General features: G+C 41.6%; 4 protein-coding genes across 5 annotated transcripts; 2 read left to right on the forward strand and 2 right to left on the reverse strand.

Annotated features, from left to right (window-relative positions):
• Window positions 1-7,760: 7,760 nt before the first annotated feature.
• On the reverse strand, window positions 7,761-9,588 carry LOC131682033 (non-structural maintenance of chromosomes element 3 homolog). The gene is made up of 3 exons (XM_058963204.1): window positions 8,788-9,588; window positions 8,429-8,715; window positions 7,761-8,370 (listed from the first exon to the last, which is right to left on the reverse strand). The coding sequence occupies exons 2-3, from the start codon at window positions 8,711-8,713 to the stop codon at window positions 7,867-7,869; spliced, it is 789 nt and encodes a 262-aa protein (XP_058819187.1). The 5' UTR covers window positions 8,714-8,715; window positions 8,788-9,588; the 3' UTR covers window positions 7,761-7,866.
• Window positions 9,589-12,860: 3,272 nt separating this feature from the next.
• LOC131682025 (protein shifted-like) lies at window positions 12,861-17,340 on the forward strand. Of its 2 annotated transcripts, none has more exons than XM_058963183.1 (7): window positions 12,861-13,051; window positions 14,773-15,229; window positions 15,317-15,499; window positions 16,461-16,661; window positions 16,771-16,866; window positions 16,938-17,141; window positions 17,200-17,340. In XM_058963183.1, the coding sequence occupies exons 2-7, from the start codon at window positions 14,815-14,817 to the stop codon at window positions 17,241-17,243; spliced, it is 1,143 nt and encodes a 380-aa protein (XP_058819166.1). In that variant the 5' UTR covers window positions 12,861-13,051; window positions 14,773-14,814; the 3' UTR covers window positions 17,244-17,340. The 2 variants fall into 2 exon arrangements, with proteins under 2 accessions (XP_058819166.1, XP_058819174.1); XM_058963191.1 differs by having other exon boundaries at window positions 15,317-15,460.
• Window positions 17,341-17,378: 38 nt separating this feature from the next.
• Window positions 17,379-20,335, reverse strand: LOC131682041 (5-demethoxyubiquinone hydroxylase, mitochondrial). Its single transcript, XM_058963217.1, has 3 exons — window positions 20,194-20,335; window positions 19,948-20,131; window positions 17,379-17,921 (listed from the first exon to the last, which is right to left on the reverse strand). Exons 2-3 carry the CDS (start codon window positions 20,114-20,116, stop codon window positions 17,491-17,493), a joined length of 600 nt encoding a protein of 199 aa, XP_058819200.1. The 5' UTR covers window positions 20,117-20,131; window positions 20,194-20,335; the 3' UTR covers window positions 17,379-17,490.
• A 44-nt stretch (window positions 20,336-20,379) lies between these two features.
• LOC131682051 (mediator of RNA polymerase II transcription subunit 10) lies at window positions 20,380-21,057 on the forward strand. Its single transcript, XM_058963227.1, has 2 exons — window positions 20,380-20,608; window positions 20,678-21,057. Exons 1-2 carry the CDS (start codon window positions 20,487-20,489, stop codon window positions 20,946-20,948), a joined length of 393 nt encoding a protein of 130 aa, XP_058819210.1. The 5' UTR covers window positions 20,380-20,486; the 3' UTR covers window positions 20,949-21,057.
• The last annotated feature ends 3,891 nt before the right edge of the window (window positions 21,058-24,948 follow it).

Below are 24,948 nucleotides of genomic sequence, written 5' to 3' on the forward strand. Positions count from 1 at the left end.
TAACTCTCTGCTCTGACGGTATTACGCACGAATTGGCAAACTGGCTCGTACCAAACGAGCTCGAACTTTGGCATATTATCACAGTCACGTTACCTAGTGACTAGAAGAAAATTTCCTTCTAGTCACTAGGTGATGTGACTGTGAGAATAGGGCCCCGTAAGTACATCATCTTTCATCATTTAAACGTCTCACTACACATCGCCACATATCGTATTCGCAAATCTACGAACTGGGAGCTCTACGAAGAGGGCTTGGTGGCTGGGTTTGATGGGTATCCTCCGACGATTGAATCTCCAAGTAACTTGGACGAGATCGTTGATCAAATAAACTCACAGATTGTGGCAGCATAAGGCACAAATCCCCGACTACTTACGGGGAACATGCCATTTGAGCCATTACATTCTGATTCCTGGGCAGCATACCAAGAGGCTTGTTCGCTTCGAGTTGTGCGTGCTTCTAGAGGAACATCTTGGTAGAATACCGAACTGGTTCGACTCAAAAAGTTAGGTAGAAAAGCTTGGAATCGCAGACGCTGGGACGGGTCGGAGGCATTTAAGTTGGCTCCCAAAGCATACAGAAATTCCCTTCGATTCTCTGAGCCAAATGGTTGGAAAAGCCTTTGTACAAATGTCTCAAGTCTCAACGAGACTAGTAGATTAAGTAAGTTACTCTCGAAATCGAAAGACTTTCATATTAGTTCGATTAGATGGAAGACATGGAAGATAAAAATAAAAAAAAAATCTCTCGGAGCAAATGTGGTAAACCCGTTCGCCAATGGTGGGTAACGATAGGTTTGTTCCAGTACACGGAAGTCACTCCCTGTTGCTCCGGAGCAAAAAATTCTTGCTCCTTTTCACTCCGATTTGCTACCAGAAGATGAAAAAGAAAAGAAGATAATACAGGAACGATTTTCTCCGTTTGCTCCGGAGTACTTCCAGTTTCTCCTGGTACTGGAACAAACCTGATGTCGCCGACCCAGCAAAATGACCAATTGCCAGAGATGCCAGGTACTTTTTTCAAATGTCTGCAATAATAATTTTAAAAGTCTGGGAAGAACAAAAAATGTCAGGAAAGCTAGTGTAACCAAAAGCCTTTATATTCAAAAATCTGCAAATATCTGCAACAAAACTAAAAAATCTGCAAATATCTGCAACCAAACTAGAAAATCTGCAAATATCTGCATCATCGAAAAAATCTGCAGCTTAAATTAAAAGTCTGCGAATTTGCAGACTTGTCTGCAAATCTGGCATCTCTGCCAATTGCGAGAGCAGCCCAGGGAGGCCATACCGAGCACGAGCGGCTACAAATCATGCGTGCACGCTGAAATCAAGCATTACCCAAGAAGATTAGCAGTTTGGGTTGCCTAAAGTGAGGAAGCTGAGCAGAGCTCTACAAATTCGTGAAAAGCAAGGGCAACGTGTTACGATAAGATTGTGTTTCAGTATGCGAATTTAGTTCAGTCAACAATAGCATGTCGACACAGATCTTTCATTAGGGCCTAAGTCGCAATGTACTCAAATGGAGAAAAATCAGTTTCAATATTCGGCGAAGCTTTTCTAAATGTAGTTTTTATTGTAGGTATAAATTACTTTATGACCGTGTTTTTCCGGAAGCATTTTTCGTTAAACCTTATGACAATATAACAAAGAATTTAATTCCTATGTGCTCTTAGTAGGTAGAAACTAAAAAAATGCTTACGCCCAATTTGCATCCCAGTCGTGATTTCGCCCTTCTGCAACCACCATTTGCGGAAGGGCTAAACCGTGTACATAATTTTCAGAAGGGCGCGGTAAATGGGCTAAACTGACTCTGTTTTGCTGGGTAGGGCTGGGTAAATGAGCGAGCTTGACAGTATACTTTTTAATAGGGCTCAGCAAATGGGCGCATAGAAACCCAATGTAAATGAAAGGGCGCGTGAATCTTTTCTTCAAATTTCATGAAAATATCGAAATATTCGAATGTTTATGTGCAACAACTATCGAGTAGACATGATCGTAGTAGATATTCCTTATCATTTATATAATAGAACCGCCGTTTATTCTTTTATTTGTGAATAATAACCGTACGCCCGCTTCTGGCTAAAAATGTAAGTTTGGCCTTTATATTCCATATGAGAAGAAGGGCCTAAGTCGAAATCTCGAAGAAAATGCATGTTTCGCCGTTTTGTTTTCTTTAATTATACATCGAACTAAAAACCATTTTAACTAATTTTCACCTCAATCTTGTAGTATTTTTGTTGCATAATGTCGTAATAGCGAAAACGCAGTTTGTTTACATTTGCGATTTAAGCCCTAATGAAAAATCTATGTCGATGTATTACACGCACTCCCAGTCAAAAAGGGCAAGTTGCTGGCTAACGGGGGGCTATTTACCATCTCGGATGCGCTAATTGCCCTTCAATTTGCCAGTAAATTGCTGGCAATTAGGGGGCTATTTCAAATGCAACATTTGGGCGTCATTTTTTCTGCCCAACCCGCCCTTAAATCGCCCACGGAACGCGCCATTTAATCGCCCTTAATTGCCTAATATAAAAATTAAAAATAAGACTTATTTTCGGATTCATTATCAACTCACATATACTGACCAGTATACTAGGTAATCACCACCAACTTATAGGAAGAATCAAAGGTTAAATTGGTATTGCACACCACAACTTATCACAATCTGACGTTCATTAAGATTTTAGGTCAGAGCTCTTGTTCTACTATACTTACACACGATTCCACAATTTCCCACATTCGTTGGCTAAATGAAGTGCACTAGACAAAAAAATACAAGCGAGAACACGCCAATTGGTTTAAAAAAAAACAATTTTAAGATTAAGCCAAACATGAACCGCCATGCTTGAAAAACGCAAAAAAAAACAACCAAGTCCATTTCAGCCGCCAGAAAATTTGTCTAATGTGGTTTTTGTTTGAAGCGAAACTGAGTCAGTTCCTAACCCCAACTGCTGTCAAAATGTATGAACTGACAGCGGTTGGGGTTAGAACCTGACTCAGTTTCAGTTTCAAGCGAAATCGCCATAAGTGTTGAAATTGCCTTTAAATCGCATTCACAAATTGCATTTGTTCCTAGGTGCAATTAGCAAAGGCGAGATGAGTCAAACGTCAAACTGTTTAAATCGCCTGACCATGTTCGTCCGCATTTTTTTGACCGGGTTGTCACACACTTGCTTGATCACAGCGCCGAGCAACAAATTTGCTGCAAGCAAAACAGCTGTCAACCTCTTCCGAAATCGAGACGAGAGCTAGCACTGCCGCTATATAAGGTGTGCGCAACAGACAAACGAGTCATTCGCAATTGGGACGCCGAGGAGGAAGGACGACTAGCAGCAGCCAGCAGCAAAACCCCCTCCCAAAGCTCGGATGAGAGCTAGCACTGCCGCCATCAGTGGAATCCACTTCCAAAGCCAGTGACGAGTAGATGAGTAAGCGAGCCCTCTGTTCTTCGGGAACAGAGTAACTGCAAGTCCTCTGTCGAAAGTCCGCGGCAAATAGCAGCCGGCGATACACACACAGCAGCCCGCGGTGCGCTTTACAATGGCGACGCACAGCAGTGCAATGGCGGTCAAGGAGCTGTCTGGTCACAACAAAGCATCCGATTACGGCACTTCCTTCCGCTCAGACTAAAAATTTCATTCGTAGTGGAGTGAATCGACACGACTGGTCGACTAAAAGATCGCCGGAAAAAACGTGTGCCGTGAGTGTTTCGCCAGCGAATAAAAAACTAACTGTCGCGTCGGATGATACAGAGAAAGAACGATACTTTCGGTTTAAACGTGGCAAGCAACAAAATTTCGCTCTATTCATCGCTACGTTCCAAAACGCCACTATCTTTCCCAGATTCGACCAGAGTGTGGAGCACGCGAAACCACTCGCATTACCCGAAGGAAGCGTACACTGAAAAAAATCCAAACGTTAATTCTATTAACTCCAAACCGCTTAAAATTCATATGAAGAAGAAATGCTATTGTTATCACGCGCACACATACCTTCTATGTGTCAACTGTATAAACTATGTATGCACACACATAAGTTATATGTGCATATTGTTATAGAACGGGGTTTTATGTGCCTAATAGTTATGAAATGTGAATGTAAGATTAATATTTCTTTCTAATTCATAAGGTTTATGTGCCAGCAAATAGTGTCTATATGCCTCCGTTAATTGCAAAAATCTATGTGTAAAATCAATAGGCATAACGCAGAGATGCCAGGTACTTTTTTCAAATGTCTGCAATAATAATTTTAAAAGTCTGGGAAGAACAAAAAATGTCAGGAAAGCTAGTGTAACCAAAAGCCTTTATATTCAAAAATCTGCAAATATCTGCAACAAAACTAAAAAATCTGCAAATATCTGCAACCAAACTAGAAAATCTGCAAATATCTGCATCATCGAAAAAATCTGCAGCTTAAATTAAAAGTCTGCGAATTTGCAGACTTGTCTGCAAATCTGGCATCTCTGGCATAACGTTTACTTTTTTTTGAGTGTACAAATGCGAGGTATTTGTGCGGCACAAAACAGGGAGTAGATTAGCAAAAAAATATTGTGGCGTGGTGAGTACACGCGCGGGCAAGACCAATTCCTTTTGTTGAAGTCTTTCATTTAACAGGAGAGAAAATATCTATATCGAAGGAGCCAAAGGATTTGCGCTAAACGACGGAACTGCACCAAAGAAACGACCCACTGTAAGACGGTAATACCGAACAAACGGTTAGGCGAGTCGTAACGCTGCTAAAAGGGCGCCCTGTAGAGGTAAATTGCTAACAATGACATTGGTTTTAGGGCTTTTTACTGGAAACTGATTGTTATGCTTGAAACTGAATTTTTGCTTCGGAAGCTGATTCGTTGTTTTCGTTCTGAGCGCGACGGAGAAAACGTCGGTTCGGAAGCGTACGGGGTCGACGTCGAGCGACTGGGATTGCTCCCGACGAAGGTGTGTGGGAAGTACTAAACCCGAGGGCATAATTAGTACGAGTGCAAGAAAGAACTATTATGAAGAGATGTCTGATTGGGCCTAGTAAGTAGCGTTCAGGAAGGAGAAAAGGAAGAGAAAGCGGAGTGAGGTGGAACATGACAGGGATGTAGGAGTGAGAAGCAAATTGCGTTGGAGGAAGTTTTAAAGAGGAAGCGAGAAACACAGCAACAAAATGTATGTAGAATAAGATTTCTGGATTGTTTCGATTACCAGATTTGGGTAAGCCTTTTTATGCTACAATACGTGCACGGGCACCTCATGGATCTAGTGATTAGCACCAAATCCGCCGTAGCAGCGGCCGAATAATGCGAACATTTGGCGGTAGTGGAGAAAGCTGAAAACGGCGCAAAGATACTGACGATCACGGAGGTAGCGAAAGCACAAGCCTATGAGACGCCGAATAGTGACCAGTATAACCGTTCTGTGAAAAGAATAAAAGAAACACCAAGAGAGGAGGAGAAAGAGAGAGAAACGCAAAAAGGTCGGCGAAGGACAGCGAAACAGCCGACAAATGGAGAGTGGATGGCGAACCGTAGGAAACACAGAATAGAGGAGGAAAAAAAAACAGAAAGAAGATGAAAAAAGAAGAAAGATTCAGCCACGCCAGAAGAAGTATAGGGGAGACGCTCTAATCGTCAACGCAAACGACGGCGTGATGTCGCATCGATCCTCAAAAGGGTGAGAGAGGATCCAAAGCTAAAGAAGAACGTAGCAAGTGCTAGACGCACTCAAAAAGGGCAGATGCTGTTCGAGCTGAAGATGGATCCCTTGATCAAGAGCTCGACCTATCGTGAACTCGTGGCAGAAGCGATGGGAGGAGAAGCGAACGGAAGACGAAAAGAGAGCGCACTATTAGAGAAAGTAGATGTCAATCGCGATCCTTGCGTTTCCTGACATGTTCAGAATAGTTCTTGTAAGCTGAAGCCACCCAGAATAACAATCGAGGCAAGATGTACATCGATCAAGCTGGATTCACTGATCACCACATGCTCGGAGCTCTTCCACCGGTCATTGTTGATCACTCGGCCTTTATACCAGGGTGAACAGCGATAAACACACCACCACCCGATGTCTTATAGCTGTTGATGACGTTACGGTCCTAACAGTAGCCATCGAATACTAAACCAAATACCTAGCGAGCACGGTTGTCGAGCCACATCTCGTTGGAGGACGGATCAGGTTCGGCAGAGAGCCAGGTTATGTTGCCGTTTTGAGCGCTTGGTCGACTGTAGTGGAGGATTAGAAGCATCCGGAACCAACTGCATCGAGCCTCACGACGAATTTCGAGAGAAATAGTTGACTTCTAGTCGCAAGATGTGGGAGCAACAGGCAAATTAGTGGAATCAAAGAATATATCAGCGCTTGAAGTGTTCGGAGGGGAGATAATGCCAAATGCCTAGAGCAGCTGGACTACATTGACGATTTTTAAGAAGCGGTGAAGCTGGCACACGAGGTCAAGCTTGTCTACCCTCGGTGGATTTCAACTTACAGACCCCCCTGAGGCTCTCGCATGGTTTGAGGAAGCAGTCACGGAGAATTGTCTCCAGCTGGACAAAACAGCTCTACTAAACGCATGCTCAAGATGTACAGGAAGCCAGCCAAAGATTTCTTTACATTTACTACGACTCTGTGCGAAGCATCAAAATAAACGTCAAGTGCTGCGTGTATAGTCATGAGCCAATACGATCCAACAGAATTAATGTGTTTTTCCTCATCCAAAATACTGATCCAGGAGCCGTGGAGGGCGAAGACGGCCTGGAATCAATCGATCACGGAGATGTTGCTTACGAAGCGATCAAATGGGGTGGGCGAATTTTTAGCTATCTTAGCATTCTACGATGCTACTTCGCTCAGCATTGAATGAGAGATACTCTATCGCTGCAATTGCATATCTGCATGGACGCCAGTGAAGGAGCTTATGCATGCGTCACTTACATTCGGGAGGTATTTCTGGACTAAATTTCTGTTGCACTAATCGTGGAAAATCAAAGGTAGCTCCACTGTCGACACACTCTACCCCACGGTTGGAGTTGATGGCAGCGTTAACGGGATAGATGAAGACCGACCTCACCGGGCATTTGCAGGTTGTCGAGAGGACAGTATTATGGTCAATCCAAGATGGTCGCTGGGTACATTGGGAGATATTGCCAGTTCGGTATCTGCCAAGTAGATGAAATTTTGTCCAAGGCGCAATGGCGTTGTAAACTACCGAAAAAGATTGTCGCTGACGGTGTGAAAAAATGGGGGAAAGGTCTGTATCAAGCGCCCGTTGCTTCCGTGGTGACGACGATTTGTATTTGCACGAAGAAAATGGACCGTGGATTTACATACAGTCAAAGCGACGACAAATGAAGAACTGAGGCCGTGTCTGGAGCCTAAGGAGGCCATCGTATAGCAATTGTTGAAGTGGGGGCGATTCTTAGAGTTCACACATTTTTATCAATCGATAGCCCATGCCCATTGCTACATAAATAGTCTCTAGCGAACGGTGAATGCGTTATAAGCAGCTGAGACAACAAGTGCGGCTGATGAAAACCAACAAAATACACAAACTATCTCGGTACTTGTACGAGGTAGGTGTAGGACAGACGTTTCCACTATGCGAAGATCGATTCATGGCAGACGATATCAAGGAATCCATCTGGTCATTAGGATGACGTGACTGTGAGAATAGGGCCCGAGATCGTTGATTTCGACTTACTAATCGAGTCCAGACAACAGAGATGGATGTTAGCACCAGTTTCGAAAAAATGAAAATTATTTAAGTAAAAGCTCCTTCAAATATTTTTGGAATCGCTTCCATTCAGTTACTTTTTATTATTCATTAACCTCAGTTTATATTTACATATCCAATCTTACACATACCAATAAAACAAAATTAACTCTACTCAAGCTTGCGAAGCATCCATCGATTCGTCATCCTCCCCGTCATCGCGGCTCTCGCCGTAAGCAGCCGTGTGCTGAGTGACGTAGCAGATCGAAGGTTTCCCGAGCAGCTTACAGATAGATTCCAGAATGTCCTTCTGGCTGAGCTCGTGATGGGCCCGCACGCCCCAGCTATACAAAAACCGATCCTCGTTCATACCTTCCACCACCTGTTTGGTTCGGACTATGTATGCCTGTTTGGCGAAAGTTTCCCCCACCAACTTTCGAACGTTGCCGAAATACGTATGCTCTTCCTCATCGTTAATGTTGAGCTTGGCCAAGAAATCCCACAGACCCTGCTCCGGTACGTTACCGTTCTTCATGAAAATGTACCCGAGCACTAGATACAGCAGGGTGTACTTTCGCCGGTAATCTTCGTTTAGGTCCAGGATCGAGCCACAGGGCAAATTGGACACAAGAATGAAGGTTTTGTTCCGTTCCGTTTCAATCAGCTTATAGCCGTAAACCTGCGAAACAGTTAGTAGGTTTGTATTCTATAAAAAAAAAACAAATGCAAGCACATACCTCACTCAATTCAGTCATGGCCGGTCCGATTACCTTCGGGAAGGCACGACTGTTCCCTCCGAGGGCGTTCTTCGCCAGATCAGTCTTCTTGATGGGATACTTGTTAACCGATAGGTTCAGGATTACCTTAACCATGTTGACCACTAGCTGATCCAACTCTCCATCGACAGTGGGAGCGCTTTGGCTGGCTTGACTGCTGGATGGGTTCAGTTGGCTTCCGCGCGGCTCTCTTGGCCCCCCGGCGGAGGAGGACGACGGTTGCGATGCTCTACTTTGACGAGGCATGGCTGTTGTAATTATTTGATTTACAGGACATTGAGAACAACTTGAAAGCACATAGGTATTTTAGAAAGCCTTACTTGATGCTGAAAATGATTCCGATAAGATTGTGATAGAAATATAACGTTTGTTTGTATTTTGTGCGTTAACTTTCTGCTAAGAAACTACAAATTAATAAATTTGCACATTCGCGCTTCCTGATGTTTATTTCATATTCGAGTTGTGAAACAAATTTGAAATAAGCCACTCACATCTCTATTACAAAAAGCCTTTTCCATTTTCCCAACAAATTGCACTGAACCAAAAGAAAAACAAATCGTGTAATTTATGATTAAGGTCGAAAAGCCATCTGTCAACATACATCATAGACTTTTCTACGGCTTATGTACGTACACGCCACATGACACAAATACTACATTACAAGCTGGTGGAAAATAATAAACAAAGACGGCAAAAGTAAATGGGATTGTTTTCAACCAGGAAACTTCATTAGTGTTCGTGAGACCGGTCGCAAAGAACTCAATTACATTATGTCCGATGCAGCTGACTTTAAAGATTATGCAGATCTTTTTTCTACGTTGAATAATAAATAAAAATTATTCTATCAAATTGGATTTACATTCCATATGATCGGTGTTAAGACAGACCGAACTAAGTCGCAAAATAATCGCAGTGAGATAATGAAAGCACTGGATAAAGAATTTCTCCAGCTATACAGTCGTGATTCGCTGGTTGGACACTTTTTAACTGGACCGCTTTTTAGTTGGACTTCCGCTAGTTGGAGCATTGTCCAACTAAAAAGCATCTGAACGTCAGAATCTCGTGTCAAATTTACTTTGACAATCAATCTGACAATATTTAGAGATTTGAACAGATGCATTTACACTGCCAACATCTCCTTTGGAGAGTTTATGACATATGTCAATCGGTCCAACTAGCGAATCAAATTCGTTAGTTGGGCAAGGCTGTGGCCCAACCAGCGAATCACGACTGTATTCCACCTTTGCCAGAATCGTAACATGATGCAATAAGCACAGAGAGCAGACATCTATGATCGAACAAAAATATTTAAAAAACGTGTGTAAACATTTGAATTGATATACAATAAACACTAGCGCCGCCACACCAACCTATCCCAGCTATCCGTCAAATCAATTCCGAAACCGGTTCGAAATCCTGAATGGATTCAGTATGGAATCTTGCTCAAAGAAAACAACCGATTCCGACTCTATCGGTTGATGCATTTGAGCTGGAATTCATACTGGAAGTCCGAACCGGTTCCGGACTAGTTTGGCTGGGTAGAGGAATAACCGCTGTCAATTCTGTCGAACTCAGCCACAAAAAAAACATGACGACAGTAGCGCACCTGGTTTGGATATCCCAACTACCTTCGAAACCGTTAGAGATTTTACACAAGTTGAATGCTGAAGATGGACGCCTGTTCTCTGTGCAATAAGCATGAATTATGGCAAATATTATTTTCGAACTGTAATGTAAAGGATGCTGCGATTCAAATTTTAAACTCGTTTTTCTCGAAATCAATATAATGTCACTTAGCCCGGTCTGACTCAACACCGACCATTTAACCACCATGATTTCTATCTCTATTCATTGGGTTTACTGCCGAAGATGCAAAATCCGCTACATATACATGTAATACACTGTCGATTTGCCGGCACACAGGGAAATCAGCAGATTTCGTCAAACTTTGGCGACTTTCTATAGAAGCACGCTGCATATTCGAATAATGTTCATCGAAACTTTTTTTTGCCAAATGTTTGACACAGTGAACGACATAGAAATTTACGAAAAATCAACTTAAAGAGTTCTAAAGTGTAAAGGATTTTTAGAAGTATGTAAATCGTCATTTAATAGTATATTGTTTCTGTTAAAAGTAGGTGTAATATATGTACATAATTGAATGTTTATTTGTGACGATAGCGTATGCTTTAGATCAGGTTAAGGTATCCTTTTTCAACATTGAACAACTCTGCCATTTTCAGCCGATTTTCACAAGTAAATAATTTTTTTTAGGATATTTTATGCCATTTATTATAAACCAGGTTTAGAATATAACGTCGATTAAATGACCACCCCCATTTTAATACACAAAAAGCAGCTTTTTTGCGGGCATTTTGCATGATATTGGACAGCGGGCTTAATCGAAGCAATTTCAGCTCGTGTACAGTCGTGATTCGCTGGTTGGGCCACACCTCTGTCCAATTAACGAATTTGATTCGTTAGTTGAACCGATGTCAAAAACTCTGCAAAGGAGACGTTAGTAGTGTCATTGCATCTATTCACATCTCTAATAATTTTCAGATTGATTGTCAAAGTAAATTTTACATAAGATTTTGACATTCAGATCAGGGTTGCCAAAATTAAATCTGTATTTTTATCCTAAAAAATCTTTTCATCTGTATTTACTCTTCGAAAAATCTGTGTCGGTATCTGTAACGAATCAGTTGACTTGTTTAACATTTTGGTGGATTATCTATCAGAGATATTAATTCCTGTGGTTTAAATGAGTCAAGCAAGGACCTTTTCGCCATAAAAACACTGCAAATCGTTCTGATATTTTGCATCCAGAAACTTGAACTTTACCGATGTGCTCAATGGAAAAATAATTTTCTTCTTCATTTAATGACTTTTGTTGATATATAATGTTACATACATTAAGTCGACCAATGTAGCTGTCGAATTTTCGGACAAAAAATTGACAATTAACAAAGTCACAGAGCATTACAATTAACGTTTCCGGAAGTAGACTTTAGCCAGGCGTTTGCTGGGTGCTAACCTGAGTGTATTACAAACCTTTACCTTTCAGAATAAGCGACCACTCTCAAAAGTGAATATTTTTTAATTAGGCTGTGCACGCGGACGAAGTCGACATAAATAATGACTTTTACTGTGAGCCGGGTTTACCAACACTGCCATTAAACTGTGAAGCAATGTTTGTCAACACGGCTGACAGTAAAAGTCATTTTTAAGTCGACTTCGTCAGCGTGCGCAGCCTATTTAGAGGGCTAAGCTGAGAGAGACACAGAGGAAGTATTACTGAAACTAAGAAAATATTTCTAAAATAGGTTTGGTAACATCACTTCTCAAAAATCTGAATATCTGTACATACATGCAAAAATCTGTTTATCTGCACATACAGATTCTTGGTCTGAAAATGCCTGAAAAATCTGTATAAATACAGATTATTCTGTATTTTTGGTAACCCTGATTCAGATGATTTTTAATTGGACAATGGTCCAACTAGCGGAGGTCCAACTAAAAAGCGGTCCAGTTAAAAGTGTCAAACCAGCGAATCACGACTGTATGTCATGCTTGGAAAGATGGTCTCTATCAGTTTATGAAATAAAAGAAGAATGTAACGCAAAAATTGCCCAAAACAAACTCCCTTCTCCACCAAGTAACGAATTGTTACAAATTTCTCTATCCCCGTTTACGTAACGTTCTAGCTTACTCCCCCTCCATTTTTTTAAATTTTGATTATGATTGTTTTAACCTTAAGGTCATTCGCTTATTTTCGGGTCAGAGAAATCTCTTTTAGAAAAATCACTAACCCTATGTGCGGTATTGGGAATAGAACTCAGGTAAGCTGCGTACAAGGCAATCGATTCACCAACTACGCTATGCCCGTCCACGAATTTGATTCTTCATTTAATTACCCAATTGTCTAGAATTTCTCTTCAACGTGAATTTTGAGTGATTGTTTCAATTCGGATATTTTTAACCGCTTTCTCAAGCATAACACATTACAAAATCAACTTTCATTTCACACAACTATATTCGTACTTATAGAATTCGCATGCTTTTCGGCATTGAGTTCAAAGAAAACATCCCAGAATCAACCGTTGTCGTTTGAAAGAGTGCTTTAGTTCATCCTTAACTATTAAAAAACGACAATCCTTTTCAATAAGAATTTCACTATATGTAATGCACTACAATCGGTCCGTTCCACTCGATAAATCCTCTCCTGCACCTGGTCCACGCGGTCTTCTCTGTTTTTGTAATCCCTCGCGCGCTGCACCATGCTCTCGCTCTCTGTCCTCTCTCCCGCTCTGTCACTGCCTAAACTGAATCAAGAACATTTCTGCTAAGACGATCGTCTTCGCTCACACGATCAGTTAGTCCTGCAATTTACCTCGTCGCGATCGGTTCTACAGCATCACTGCTCGCTTATAGCGTATCCTTCTGCCTAACAGTTTATTCGGTTGTGATATGGTGCTTTCGCGGAAACGTTTCAAAGAGTGTTATTTCTGAAATCGTGATCCAGCAAGATCCTGCATCGCACTGGCAGCGCCACAGTAGGCGGAGCCATCCGAATCGAATATAGTGCGTACATTTTCAGGTTACTTTTTTACCATCTAATGGCGACCAGGGCAAACGGGGGTAGCATCTAGACATCTGTTTAGTTTCTTTGCTGAAACGCGAAACGACTCCCGGTTTCCCAAGGGGGGGTGGAAGCAACTGCCTCCTGTCCGTTTGGATAAAATTTATTGGATGCGTTTTAATTTTTGCTGTGCGGGAGCAAAAATCTTTCGATCACGAATCGCGCAAAACGAGAAGACAGGCGCAGTAAAACGGGAAGAAAACATTCGCCTGCACGTCTGGCTGGAGGAAAAGTCAAGAGCCAAAGCAAGCCTGAGCAACGCCGTGCACCGCACCGCAGTTGGCAGAAGTGTCGACCGGCGGAAGAATATGGAAAAGGGACCATAAAAAAGATGGGACACGGAGATGTGCAAAAAAAAATGAAACGACCCGATGAATGGGCCCAGGGGCGGGTTCAGGGAGTAGTCTATGAACGAAGACAGTTCGGATGTGGGACAAAAGTGCGGACCTGACTCGGCAATTGGCGGATGATAGTCTGCCTGGGTTTCGGGGTGAAGATGTTTTGTATTAACGAGATGTCAGAGCCGGAGGATAAATTGTCGACAGTGCAATTTTTTTTCGGGAGAGCAGACGAACGTATGACTCGAATCAAATCGGTTTTCTGTGTCGAAAACCCTTGGTTCGACTCTTACCAGCACGGAACAAGACGAGGGCCTGAGAAAGATAGAGAGAGCGCGAGAAGCACAAACAATTAAACACTTAAGTGGATTAACTTCATTTTTCGTTCATACAGCACGCAAACTCTCTCACGCTGCCTGCACTCGATCGGGCAGCGATCGTGCGCACACGACCGGTGCCGAGATGGGGTGTGGATGAGCATCCCAGGCTGAAAGAGGCCAAACTGACCAATATAATTAGTTAAGCAAAATTAAAAAGGAAGTGAATAATTAAGATTGATGAAAGTGTTTCGAAGACAGGCCGCATGTCAAGAACAACAGGGACGGCTCGTGTTCGCGTTGTCGCTTGACAAATTGCGACATTCTCGCTTTTCGGCACGCATTATTGGGCTCCGTGGGCATCCACCGCCAACTGACTGTGACGACTTCGCCTACTCACATTTCCATATTAAGAACGCTCGTACCAGGCGAACAGGTTCGCGTCGTAGTAGAATGTTTTGCTTGCGGTTCTTGATCGCGAGTTTGCATTCTGCCTTTTTTTTGTTTGTTTGATTATTTACTTGGCACCCTTCTGGCTCACACACGGCTGCTCATTATTATTACTATTATTATTCGGTTCGTTTGTCGGCTTGTTGGCAGTTTGGCTTAACGAGATGCCTGCGCATAGCCCATTCATAAGAGGGTGCGGATGTACCACTTTCTTCTCTTTGCCTGATCGCTCTGCTCACGGAGCGAGTAGCTTGCAGTCGTTTATTTTTATTTTATTCTCGGATAGTGAGAAAATTTAATCTCTCGGTTAAGGTTGTCGAATGGATCACGATTTATGTGGATTTTGGGTTCTTTTTCGGAGCGGTTTGATCAGAGTTGATTCACACCGCCGCTTGCGCAATCGGTGCGAGGATAGCCACAGGCTGGTCCCAGTTTCGGTCGGATGCGAGCCCAGTACGAAGCGGATATTGCAACAATGTTGCACACGATCGACAGTGCTACATAACCGTTTTTTCATTTACTCCTTTCTCTTTGATCTCTATGTTCATTACTGTGTAGGTTTTGCCCCTCGCTACCTACCAAGATATAAGTGACACAGAAATGGCGATAGGTGTCCTGCTTCGGAATATAATCCAATACTCGCTGATACTGATACTAGTGATCACAGTTGGACACGTTAGAACCCGCCAGGATTATTACTACAGCTACCAGGATCCGTACGATGATGATCTGTCATTATGGATCAACGAACAGCAGGTGAAGATCTTCAGTGGGGTGGCGATGAAGATCTACGCCATCGATAATGGCCGAGTTTCGCCACACATCCGGGATCCGATGTTCAGCCAATACCTACCGATCATTCCATCCGAGGTCAGTTGCGTCAACTTCACCTGGAAGTCTGGCTCGAAGAAATACCACTACAACTTTGACCGGCTCATGTCCGAGGATGAGTCGGTCTTGAAACCGCCGAGCATTTCGATCAAGACCAGTGGACGCGTGCCGAAAAATGCCAAGGGTGAGTGCGGTTCGACTCGTTCATTTGCAGACGATTTTGGCAGACGATTTGTATACCTAATATTGTTTCTTTTTCGGTTACCTGCAGAGTTCAGTGTGACACTGCCCTGTTCTGGCAATGTGTCGGGCATCGCGGTGTTCAGCATTGGACTCCTGATACAGAGCCGAAAGGGCAAACCGGTCCCCGGTACGCCACTCCGAATCAAGCTCCGTAAGGAATGTGCACATAGAGGTGTGTATGATAGAACTTCTTCTCTAGCATCTTCGCAAGGTAGTGTATGCCTTTTTTATTTAATATTACTGACTCCCTATCTTCTCTCTATCACTATCGCTTTTCTTCCGCCTCTCACTCTCTTCTGTACTGCGTGGTTATTTTCTTCTCTTTTGGTTTTGCGTGAGCGAACAACAGCATCAGTGACAAACGAACCGCTCTCCGTCATTCGAGACTCACGTGTGCAATGTTTTTCGGCATCTGCACATACTTTACAATTCAAAATTCCATCAATAAATACAGTGCTTGCGGTATGTTTGTTTATTTTGCGCTCGTTCTGCCTCTCTCGCTCTGCCCACCTGTCATTCGTCGCACGATTCGTGCTTGCGTTTTCGGGTGCTCAATTATCGAAACGTGCCTGCGCATTCTAATTAACCTTCGAATGAAGTTTTTTTTTCTCATAATCAATTCGTTCCGTAATTGTGTATGGCGGGGTAAGCATCCCAGTTTATCGCAGCCGCTGTGGAATGTTTTGAATAAGCTTGGTTCGTTTATTTTTTTCCCTGTAGTACCGCTTGATCGAACTGTCTTTCGCTTAGTAAACATGTTTATTTATGACTCTCTTTTTTTCCTTTTAAAAAGTAGATCGCTTGAAGCCTCGAACCTCCAGAGCATTTCTAAACGGCAAAATTAATTGGCATTAGTGTAAACAGAAAAAACGTTTCTATTTCGATCCATTCGGTGCAGAAATGCTGTGCTCCACCCGCCTTTATCCTCGCAAAATAAACCTCGAGCGCATGGTAACTAAACTAAAAACAAACAAATCAAACCAAAACCAAAAAGGGTTGAAAATTATTCTCAAGTCTCTGTCGTACCTGACCCTTGATTCCTGCTCCGAAAAATCCCCCTTTTTTCATCAACCTTCCAACGGAAACCTATCCTGGTGTACCCTGTTTGAACCATGAACCACGAATCTTACTGATACGAATTGAACGAACAATCAAACACACGCGCGATGAAGGACCCGATCCGGAGTGCGATCGAAAATGCGCCAACAAGGGCGTCTGCAACGAGGACAAGATCTGCGTCTGTCCCGAGGGTTACATGGGCCAGTACTGCCAGACGGCACTGTGCTATCCGCAGTGCATGAACGGGGGTAACTGTACCGCGCCGGGAAACTGTTCCTGCCCACCCGGATACCAAGGCCGACACTGCGAGGGTGGTAAGTTTTTTAATGTGTTCGTCCTGTTAGAGCTAAATTTTATGATTTGTTTTAATTTATCATAAGCTCTTTGATTTTGGTGATCATTCAAACTCCCTAAACCCCACAGGAATATGCTCGGAGAAATGCCTCAACGGAGGAAAGTGCATCCAGAAGGACAAGTGCGAGTGTACTAAGGGTTACTACGGGCTGCGGTGTGAGTTCTGTAAGTATACGGACAATGGTTTCCGTTGCTATCCCTATCTCTAATTCTATCCGTTTACCATTTTCATCCAGCGAAATGTGTCATCCCTTGTCTACACGAAGGAAAGTGTAAAGGCGTAAATAAATGCCGCTGTAAACCGGGCCTCAGTGGGGACCACTGTCAGATTGGACGACGTCAGCGATCGACCTGTAAAAGACCCTGCAAACACGGGACCTGTATGCCGGATCACAACTGTAGCTGCGACGGAGGATGGTTCGGGAAGTTTTGCAATAGACGTGAGTGATGCTAGTGCATGTAGTGGCGGATTTCGAATTTATTATTTTTAATTTCCAGGAGAGAAGAAAAAACGCAACAGTTCCAAGCTACCGAAGAGATAGTTGTCGATTTCCAAGGTTTACCAACAAACACGCGCGCCTTGCCTGTTTCGCTTTTGTGTGTTTGACTTTTTCATTGGTTTCTTTCCTATGGCTCTCCCGATGCGCACCCGCGGAGAGATTAAAGCTACATGTGTATTTTGTTGTGATAAATAAACAAAAATTTATAGTTTCTCAGTATTAAACCAACGACATCAAAACTAAACACAAAGAACGTAAGCACTTCTAACTACTAATATTTGTATTTTATTCACACCCGTTCGGCTATTTTTATCGCTGCCCGGCAGCCAAACTTGATCACGTTGGTAAGCGCTTGGTATAAAGGTGCCTGTTCGGCACCCTCGTCCATACCAGTGTCATGATGTTCCTGCTCCTCGTCGCGGCACTTGGTGATTACCGCAAGCAGCTCCTGATCCGTGCAATTTGGATCCTCCATCAGCTGACGCAGCTGGTCGTTGTAGTGCTCAACAATTACCGATTCAACGGCCACCGTACATGCCATAGCCGCCTTCTCGCCGAGCAGAGCACTGCCTGCACCCAGCGCGAATCCGGCCACGTTCCACAGCGGAAGCAAAGCGGTCGGGCGGGCCCGATGTTTGCACATCAGTCGATCGAATTCGGCTTTGTGGACCTTTTCCTGCTCCCACATGTGCTCGATGGTTCGGCCCATCTTGGTGTGACCTGTGTGTATGCAGCGGGGAAATACCCGTTGTTAGTGGCGGTTATCTATCAGTGTGCTGCGAAATCTCAAAGCCAAATTGAATTTACAGAGACCAGCATTCAGTTTTAACGCCTCCCTCATTTATTCACCTCCAAGCTGACTGAAATTTTACGCAGAATCGAATGGCCTCAGCTCATAGGAAGTATTTTACACCAACTAAAGCTTTAATTTGGGATGTGGACAAATTGAAGGCAGGTTCCATTTTTTACATTTTAGATACTTATGTCACAATTGTTTAATTTATGTCTGATGCAGTTTTGCTCAAGAATTCTACTCAGAGCCAGAATGGAAACAAAATTCTGTTTGCAGCTAAAGTTGAATTTGATCGAAAATAATTGAATGACGAACGAAGAAGTGACGAATGCAAACAACCGAAACATACCATTCATAATGGCAGCATGAATTGAAATTTGTTCTTTCAAGTTCACCTGGGGATGTCAATATTCTTGAGCTCTGATTTATGACAGGCGAGTCGGTAAGTCTGTGAACATTTTATTGAAAGCGAAAGCGGTTTTTTCTGCTGTGTAATCAATTCCTAATAGGATCAGAATGCTTGTTTTAGTAACCGTCATCTCTTCAGGCCCAAGATGGAGAGCAGACATTCATGTTGAAACAGTGATTCGCTCATTGGACACTTTTTAGTTGGACCATTATCCATCATTATCATTTTGTTTTTCATGGCACATTACAAACCATCCTCGGCCATTTGAAACCATTTTCAAGCAATATTGCAAATTTCGAACTAACTAATGCCAATCTTTATCAATCCGTTCAGAATTATAAATTATAAGTTCATTTCATCAACAAATCACGGAGTTCAAAAATCAGCGAAATTAAATGCATTTATTTTCATCAAAATACAAATCCATGTATTTTGTGTTGCGTGTAGGACGTCAAAACCCGCCTAAACAAAAGGTTTGTTCCAGTACACGGAATTTACTCCCTGTTGTTCCGGAACAAAAAAATTCTTGCTCCTTTTCAATCCGGTTTGCTACCAGAGGAAGATAATACAGGAACGATTTTCTTCCTGTTTGCTCCGGAGTACCTCCAGTTTCTTCTGGTACTTGAACAAACCTGAAACTAGCGTAGGACGTTTGTTGACTTTTCTGCGAGGGAGTGCAAAGTCGATGCTGAAATGGAAATGAAACGCATTTTTCTAATTTGATGTAAATTTATGCATTTATAGTGATCTGTCCCTAGATTTCAGCTGAACTTTTCTGGATAGCTTGGCGTCGATAGCATTCGCCCATGGCTTAATGCTAGCAGAGGAAAAATGATCGTGTGGTTGATTCTAGGCTGGAGTTGTGAAGAATTTTTTGCCCGCGTCGGTGGCGCAGTGCAAACGTTGCGCTGGCTTCTTGACACTGCTGTTAGACACATACATAATGTTTGACACCTAGACAAAGAATTGTGCCTCCTTTTGATCGTGCTTATATAAGCCTGCCTAGTAGTCTTGTTTTCCGTTTTAAGTTTAAAACTGATTCGTTCTAGAACGCCATCTTGCAAACTTCATGTCTTTAGTCTCTATTAGTCATTCTTGCCGAAAATGACCAATAAAAATCGACGCATTAGAATTTTAAGCGGCCATTAAAACATTTCAAAAGCGAGCCAAAGCTAATATTAGCAACGTGAATGCATCTGTTCACATCTCAATTGTTATCAGTTTGAATGTAAAAATGAAGGTGGCATGAGCTTTGAACATTACTTTGACAATACTCCACCGAAAAAGCAGTAGAAGTTCCATAAGAAAAGGATTTATGTTAAGCTCGTGAGAACTACGTAGTGAAATTGAATTTTGGTTCGGCTTAGCTTAATCCTGGTATTAAGTTAGTGTGGGATTCTGATGAGGCGAAGTCGAAACGCAAATTGCATAACTAATTTAGTAATAGGTTTTGTGCCATTCACGCGCAAGTGATTTTCTCCTAATTTTTCGCAGTTTTGGATGAAAATTGCAAAAAATTGAAGTTTCCATTACTGCCAACTTACCCAGCACGGCCAGCTGTCCCTTATAGATCTGATTAGCACCAAGCTCACCAGCATGGTCAACTCGAATAAAACGGTCAATCATCTCCGGACATCGCTTCGTTCCGCATGTAGCAGCGACTCTGCTGCTAGTGTGAACACTCCTTACCAAACTGCTATTGAACTTGATCATGATTATTTACTTTGTCTGAAAGTGGCACAATGATAGTGTAATTAGGATAAACATTATAATTTCAAAATTCTACACACGTTAAAGGGTAGCTTATTCAACAAATAAATGTTAAGCGCAGCAAGAACTCGATATTTTTCCTTGAAAACAGCTGATCTTCCAAATGATTGTGAAATTCCGAAATTGCAAACAAAGAGCGCCTCACATCTCTCATCTGAAGTTTAGGCGACAACCTTCAGTGAAAAGGCTTTTCTCGACAATAGCACTTCTGCGCTTCTCGCTCTGTAAACGTACCTCTTACCTACTGCTGTCAAACTCCTAAATCAAAACAAAAGCGTTCCCTTCGTGTCGGATCAAAAAACAACACCAAAAAATGACCTCTCCGCTGGAAAATCTGGAAAACCACCTGGAAATGTTTATCGAAAACGTTCGTCAGATCCGGATAATCGTCAGTGACTTTCAGCCCCAGGGTCAGAATGTTCTGAATCAGAAAATGTAAGTAGCCGTCTCGCCTTTCTCCAACATTCCGTGTATTGAATTTTAGCATCACTTTCTCCGGCACAGCCAATCGCTGGTAACTGGACTGCAGGAGATCGACAAGCTGAAGAACCAGGTGGACGTGAACGTGCCACTGGAGGTGTTCGATTACATCGACCAGGGCAGAAATCCGCAGCTTTACACGAAGGATTGCATCGATAAGGCGTTAACCAAGAACGAGGAGGTCAAGGGAAAGATCGATTCCTATCGGAAGTTCAAGAGCAACCTGCTGAAGGAGCTGGGTGAGATGTTTCCCGGGGAGATCGGCAAATACAAGGCCATCCGGGGTGATGAGTAGAGTTCGTGGGATCGAGGTTTCTTGCAGGAGTAGGAGGGGTCAATCATTTAGGAATAATGTATTTTTAATTGTATTGCGATAAGAAAATAAACCGATATAATTATATGAAAACAAAGCTGTTGGTAAAATGTTGTTAGAATTCTGTTATTATTAATATAATTATTGCTGAAATTCGTTTGCTGGTTGGTCCACCAGCACGGTCCAATTCAAAGTAGCTCTAGACTAGACCTACACGGAAACGAAAAACTACCTAAAATTGAGTTCCTTTGACTCAATCTCGTGGTATCGCGGGGGAAGTTAAAATTAGGTAAACCGTATTGAAGGTAGTTTCCATTTAACCACGGCAACTACAACTCATTGATAGGTTTTTTATACTCAAATTAAAGTTGAATTTACCTAATTTATAGTATACCCCAAACAACTCAAAAGTACCTTCCTCCACGGAAGACCTCGACTGAGTCGAATCTCGTTTTGTTTTTGACAACACTAATAAGCAGGGTTGCCACTATTTTTCAAAGAAAATCTGGTTGTTCAATTAAAAGTATCTGGCAAAATCTGGCACTTGACTAGGGACGTTGCGATATTTTCGTTACTAGTACGGAATCGATACTTCTGTTTCCGATGCTCGATTTTTTGGTATCGATACTTTAATCACGATACTTTACTGATATCGATACAATCTTCACGATATCGAAAAGAATCGAATGAACCAGTAGTTGGAAGTATTCGATTCGGAATTATGAACGATTTTGGAATTATTTCCGAGTGGAATGTGATAACCTATTCAGGCTAAACCATCGCGGAATCGGTTGTTACATTTGAGTTGCTACAATAACTGGAGCACCAATCGCATTTGATTAAAACATCGATTCCGAACATTGCCCATTATTTGACAGTCCATGAGACTTTCTGATCAGCCAAATTATTTATTGTTTATCTTTTCTGACATTCGACGTCTGACATAATCGTCGACTGGATCCAACATCAAACGAATCAGATCAATAAAATATATTTGTCGAATGGGTTTTTCTGTTCCCAGGAGCAGAGCAAAACGTTAACTGACAAAACCCACTACTGAATTTCAAAAAAAACGGTTTGCAGATTACCTAATTCAGGGAATTAAGCTACTGTAAAAGCACAGACTAACAGACATAACACTCGAAAACAATGCTTCGCCCGCTTTAACGGTCATTTTAAATATATTTGTAGTTGGGACTGTGCCCACATTTGAAATTATGGCGCCACTGACCTATGAACAAGCAGATGGGGGATAGACCACTAGTGAAAAATTGTTCCCAAACCTGAGGGGTAACCCATCAGCAAATGAGTGTTTGGGACTGTGCATAAAAGGTGGAGCTAGTGTTCTGGGAAAATTGCCGGATCGATGTTTTTATGGGAATTCCCTCATAGTGTTATGTCTGTTAGTCTGTGGTAAAAGTGCGGAATCGAATGGCGATACTTTCAAGTATCGATACTGCGACTACGATTATATCGAAAGTATCAGTACTTGCATTCGATACCAGTATCGATTCTAAGTATCGATGTATTTTATTATCGAAACGTCCCTACACTTGACAGCGACCTCATAGTCATCGAAATTTGGCATATATTATAGTTTTCGTAGAATGTGCATCAATCGATTTTTGTAAAATTTGGGACATTTTTACCCAAAATACACATTTCCAAAATGTGTATGTAGCCGCTTCCAAAACTTAAAAATCTGGTAGAATGAGGGATTTGTCTTTTTGTCTGGAAGCTGCCAAAATCTCTGGCTGTGCCAGATAAATCTGGCATAATGGCATCCCTGCTAATAAGTGCGAAAGCGACGCACAACTCAAAAGTAAGTTGAAAGAACTTATTCATCAGGTTGTTTTATTTAACCGTGTAGTATCGTGTTTGCCAGACCGCTGTGAATTTCCCTTACAGTAAGTTGACCCTTCAAACGGAGAAAACTACCTACGACAATTCGCCACCTGACGGTGAGCACTTCACTAGTGGTCATTTTAAACTGGACCAGAGTATATCCAAATACAAATATTCGTATTTGGTAGATCTTTAACGGCCAATTTCTTCACTGGAATGAAACCCGGTTTTTGGCTAATTGGTCACCAGCAATCCGAAAACTAGTTTTCAGCGAGAATCATTTTTCATGCAGTGAAGAAATTGGCCATAAACAAGCAAGACAACTAGTAAGCGATTTCTGGAGCCAATTTGACTAATGGGATACTGTTTTCGTTACAACAGGGCTCATTTCGCAATGTTGGCATCATAATCAGTGCAAGTTGCCTAATAAAATAAATTGAATTCGTCAATTCTGTATCGAGAATATTTAATGCTAGTATGTGTCAGAGTTAGCATCATGGTAATTGAATAATCTAGCAAAAATCGAAAAAGGAGCAATTACCTGCCAGTTTGACCCCAATTGTTTACTTCATGGTTCTCCTCCAAGAGTTGTGCTATGAGTAAATTGAAGCATTAGCCACAGACCAATAGACAAACCAACCACTGTGACTAAGCGTTTAATTCTTACACACACGCAGAAAAATAATTTTTAATGTCAAATAATATGAGGGTTGAAATAATAAATTTACCAAGTTGTTCTGTGTTCAATAAAAAATACATGTTTATATAAATAAAACAATAGGGATCTTTAGGGGTGTGCTGGTTAAGGCATATTCTGATGCAGATTAGTACCGTGAGTTAATATCTCAGTCCTTTTTCAATTTTTTGGCCCGAAACTATTGAAAAAACATTTTTTAGTTTGTTTCCTTTTAGGACAATAACACATCCAAACCCATGCGACTTGCACGACCCTATAGGTTGCCTTATCAGATCTACCATAGTTTGCAGATGAAACTTGGGATGGCAGGTTGCTAGCGGATTGACAAAGTACCAGATCATGCTGTGTGGGGTGCTGTCCCGGTTAACAATGAGGCGAACGAGATATTTGCAGATGCGTCATTTAGTAGGACAACTGTCAGTTTGCTGGTTGAGTTTAATTTGGTTTTTTTAAATTTAAAAATCATAAAAGAATAATTAAGGTTTAAGAATAATATGAGTGTACTCGTAAGGACACCCGCTACCAATACATATGAAAAACTGGCACAATTTTTCCAAATTAAAGATCCCTATTGTTGAAATTACTCTGAAGAATTTATTGGATCAAACATGGAAAATAGTTGGACCAAAATTTTTTTTTGTTGATTTTATCATAACAACAATCGAAACAACAAACAACTTTGTTGAATCAATGAGCTCGTTTTGTTGAATAAAACTAATAAAATATTTGGATCAAGGCATGTCAAATGTTCAATACAAAAAACAATTTTGTTAAATCAATTAATATCTTTTATTGTTTTAAACATAACAAATATTTGAATCAATGCATAGCAAATATTGAAGCAAAACCAATTTTATTGTATATTAAATATGCCTATTCTTTAATAGGAACCAAAGGTCAACTGTCATGGTGACAAATTTAGAACAAACCTAAGACAAGACGTGACAATCGGCTTCTTATTTTCCTTCGACATTCTTCTTTTCGCACATTTTCACTCTGCCGAAATCTTCCGAACAGTGTTGCTATTTTTATTAATAAAAATGGAGTCTTGTTAATTTATTTTATACCGGAAATATTGTGTATCTTTTTTCCACTATACTGATGAAGGTTTTTCCATGTAATGGGTGTTTAGTAAGGTTTGATGAAACAATTTTCTGAAAAAATTTAGATTATGATGTGGTTTCTGTCTTATGTTTGTTAAAGTTAATCAATCACATATTCGGTAAATGCATGATAAATACTTGTTTCACTTTGCCACACAATTTCTGTTCAATTTAATCATTTTTACATTTTTAACGATAATAATTTCATTTGTCAAAGGCAATGACAATCTTTTCCTATAAATATAGCAACACTGCCAACTATCATTCCCTCTAAGAACGGTTGGTTTCAAAATCGTCCAATGAAGGACGTTCGTTGGACCAATTTGGACAACGTCCA

Source organism: Topomyia yanbarensis, chromosome 1 (assembly GCF_030247195.1).
Source record: "Topomyia yanbarensis strain Yona2022 chromosome 1, ASM3024719v1, whole genome shotgun sequence".
In the NCBI taxonomy this organism is placed as follows: domain Eukaryota; kingdom Metazoa; phylum Arthropoda; class Insecta; order Diptera; family Culicidae; genus Topomyia; species Topomyia yanbarensis.

What these genes read in the sequence shown, in the direction of transcription:
- LOC131682041 (XM_058963217.1), bottom strand. Translation starts at nt 20,116, where the DNA reads ATGATCAAGTTCAATAGCAGTTTGGTAAGGAGTGTTCACACTAGCAGC. An exon ending in GGGACAGCTGGCCGTGCTGG is followed by an intron (nt 17,922 to 19,947) that starts GTAAGTTGGCAG and finishes GCATACACACAG; the next exon opens with GTCACACCAAGATGGGCCGA.
- LOC131682051 (XM_058963227.1), top strand. Translation starts at nt 20,487, where the DNA reads ATGACCTCTCCGCTGGAAAATCTGGAAAACCACCTGGAAATGTTTATC. An exon ending in AATGTTCTGAATCAGAAAAT is followed by an intron (nt 20,609 to 20,677) that starts GTAAGTAGCCGT and finishes TCTCCGGCACAG; the next exon opens with CCAATCGCTGGTAACTGGAC.
- LOC131682025 (XM_058963183.1), top strand. Translation starts at nt 14,815, where the DNA reads ATGGCGATAGGTGTCCTGCTTCGGAATATAATCCAATACTCGCTGATA. An exon ending in TTCTCTAGCATCTTCGCAAG is followed by an intron (nt 15,500 to 16,460) that starts GTAGTGTATGCC and finishes CGCGCGATGAAG; the next exon opens with GACCCGATCCGGAGTGCGAT. An exon ending in CGGGCTGCGGTGTGAGTTCT is followed by an intron (nt 16,867 to 16,937) that starts GTAAGTATACGG and finishes ATTTTCATCCAG; the next exon opens with CGAAATGTGTCATCCCTTGT.
- LOC131682033 (XM_058963204.1), bottom strand. Translation starts at nt 8,713, where the DNA reads ATGCCTCGTCAAAGTAGAGCATCGCAACCGTCGTCCTCCTCCGCCGGG. An exon ending in CCATGACTGAATTGAGTGAG is followed by an intron (nt 8,371 to 8,428) that starts GTATGTGCTTGC and finishes ACTGTTTCGCAG; the next exon opens with GTTTACGGCTATAAGCTGAT.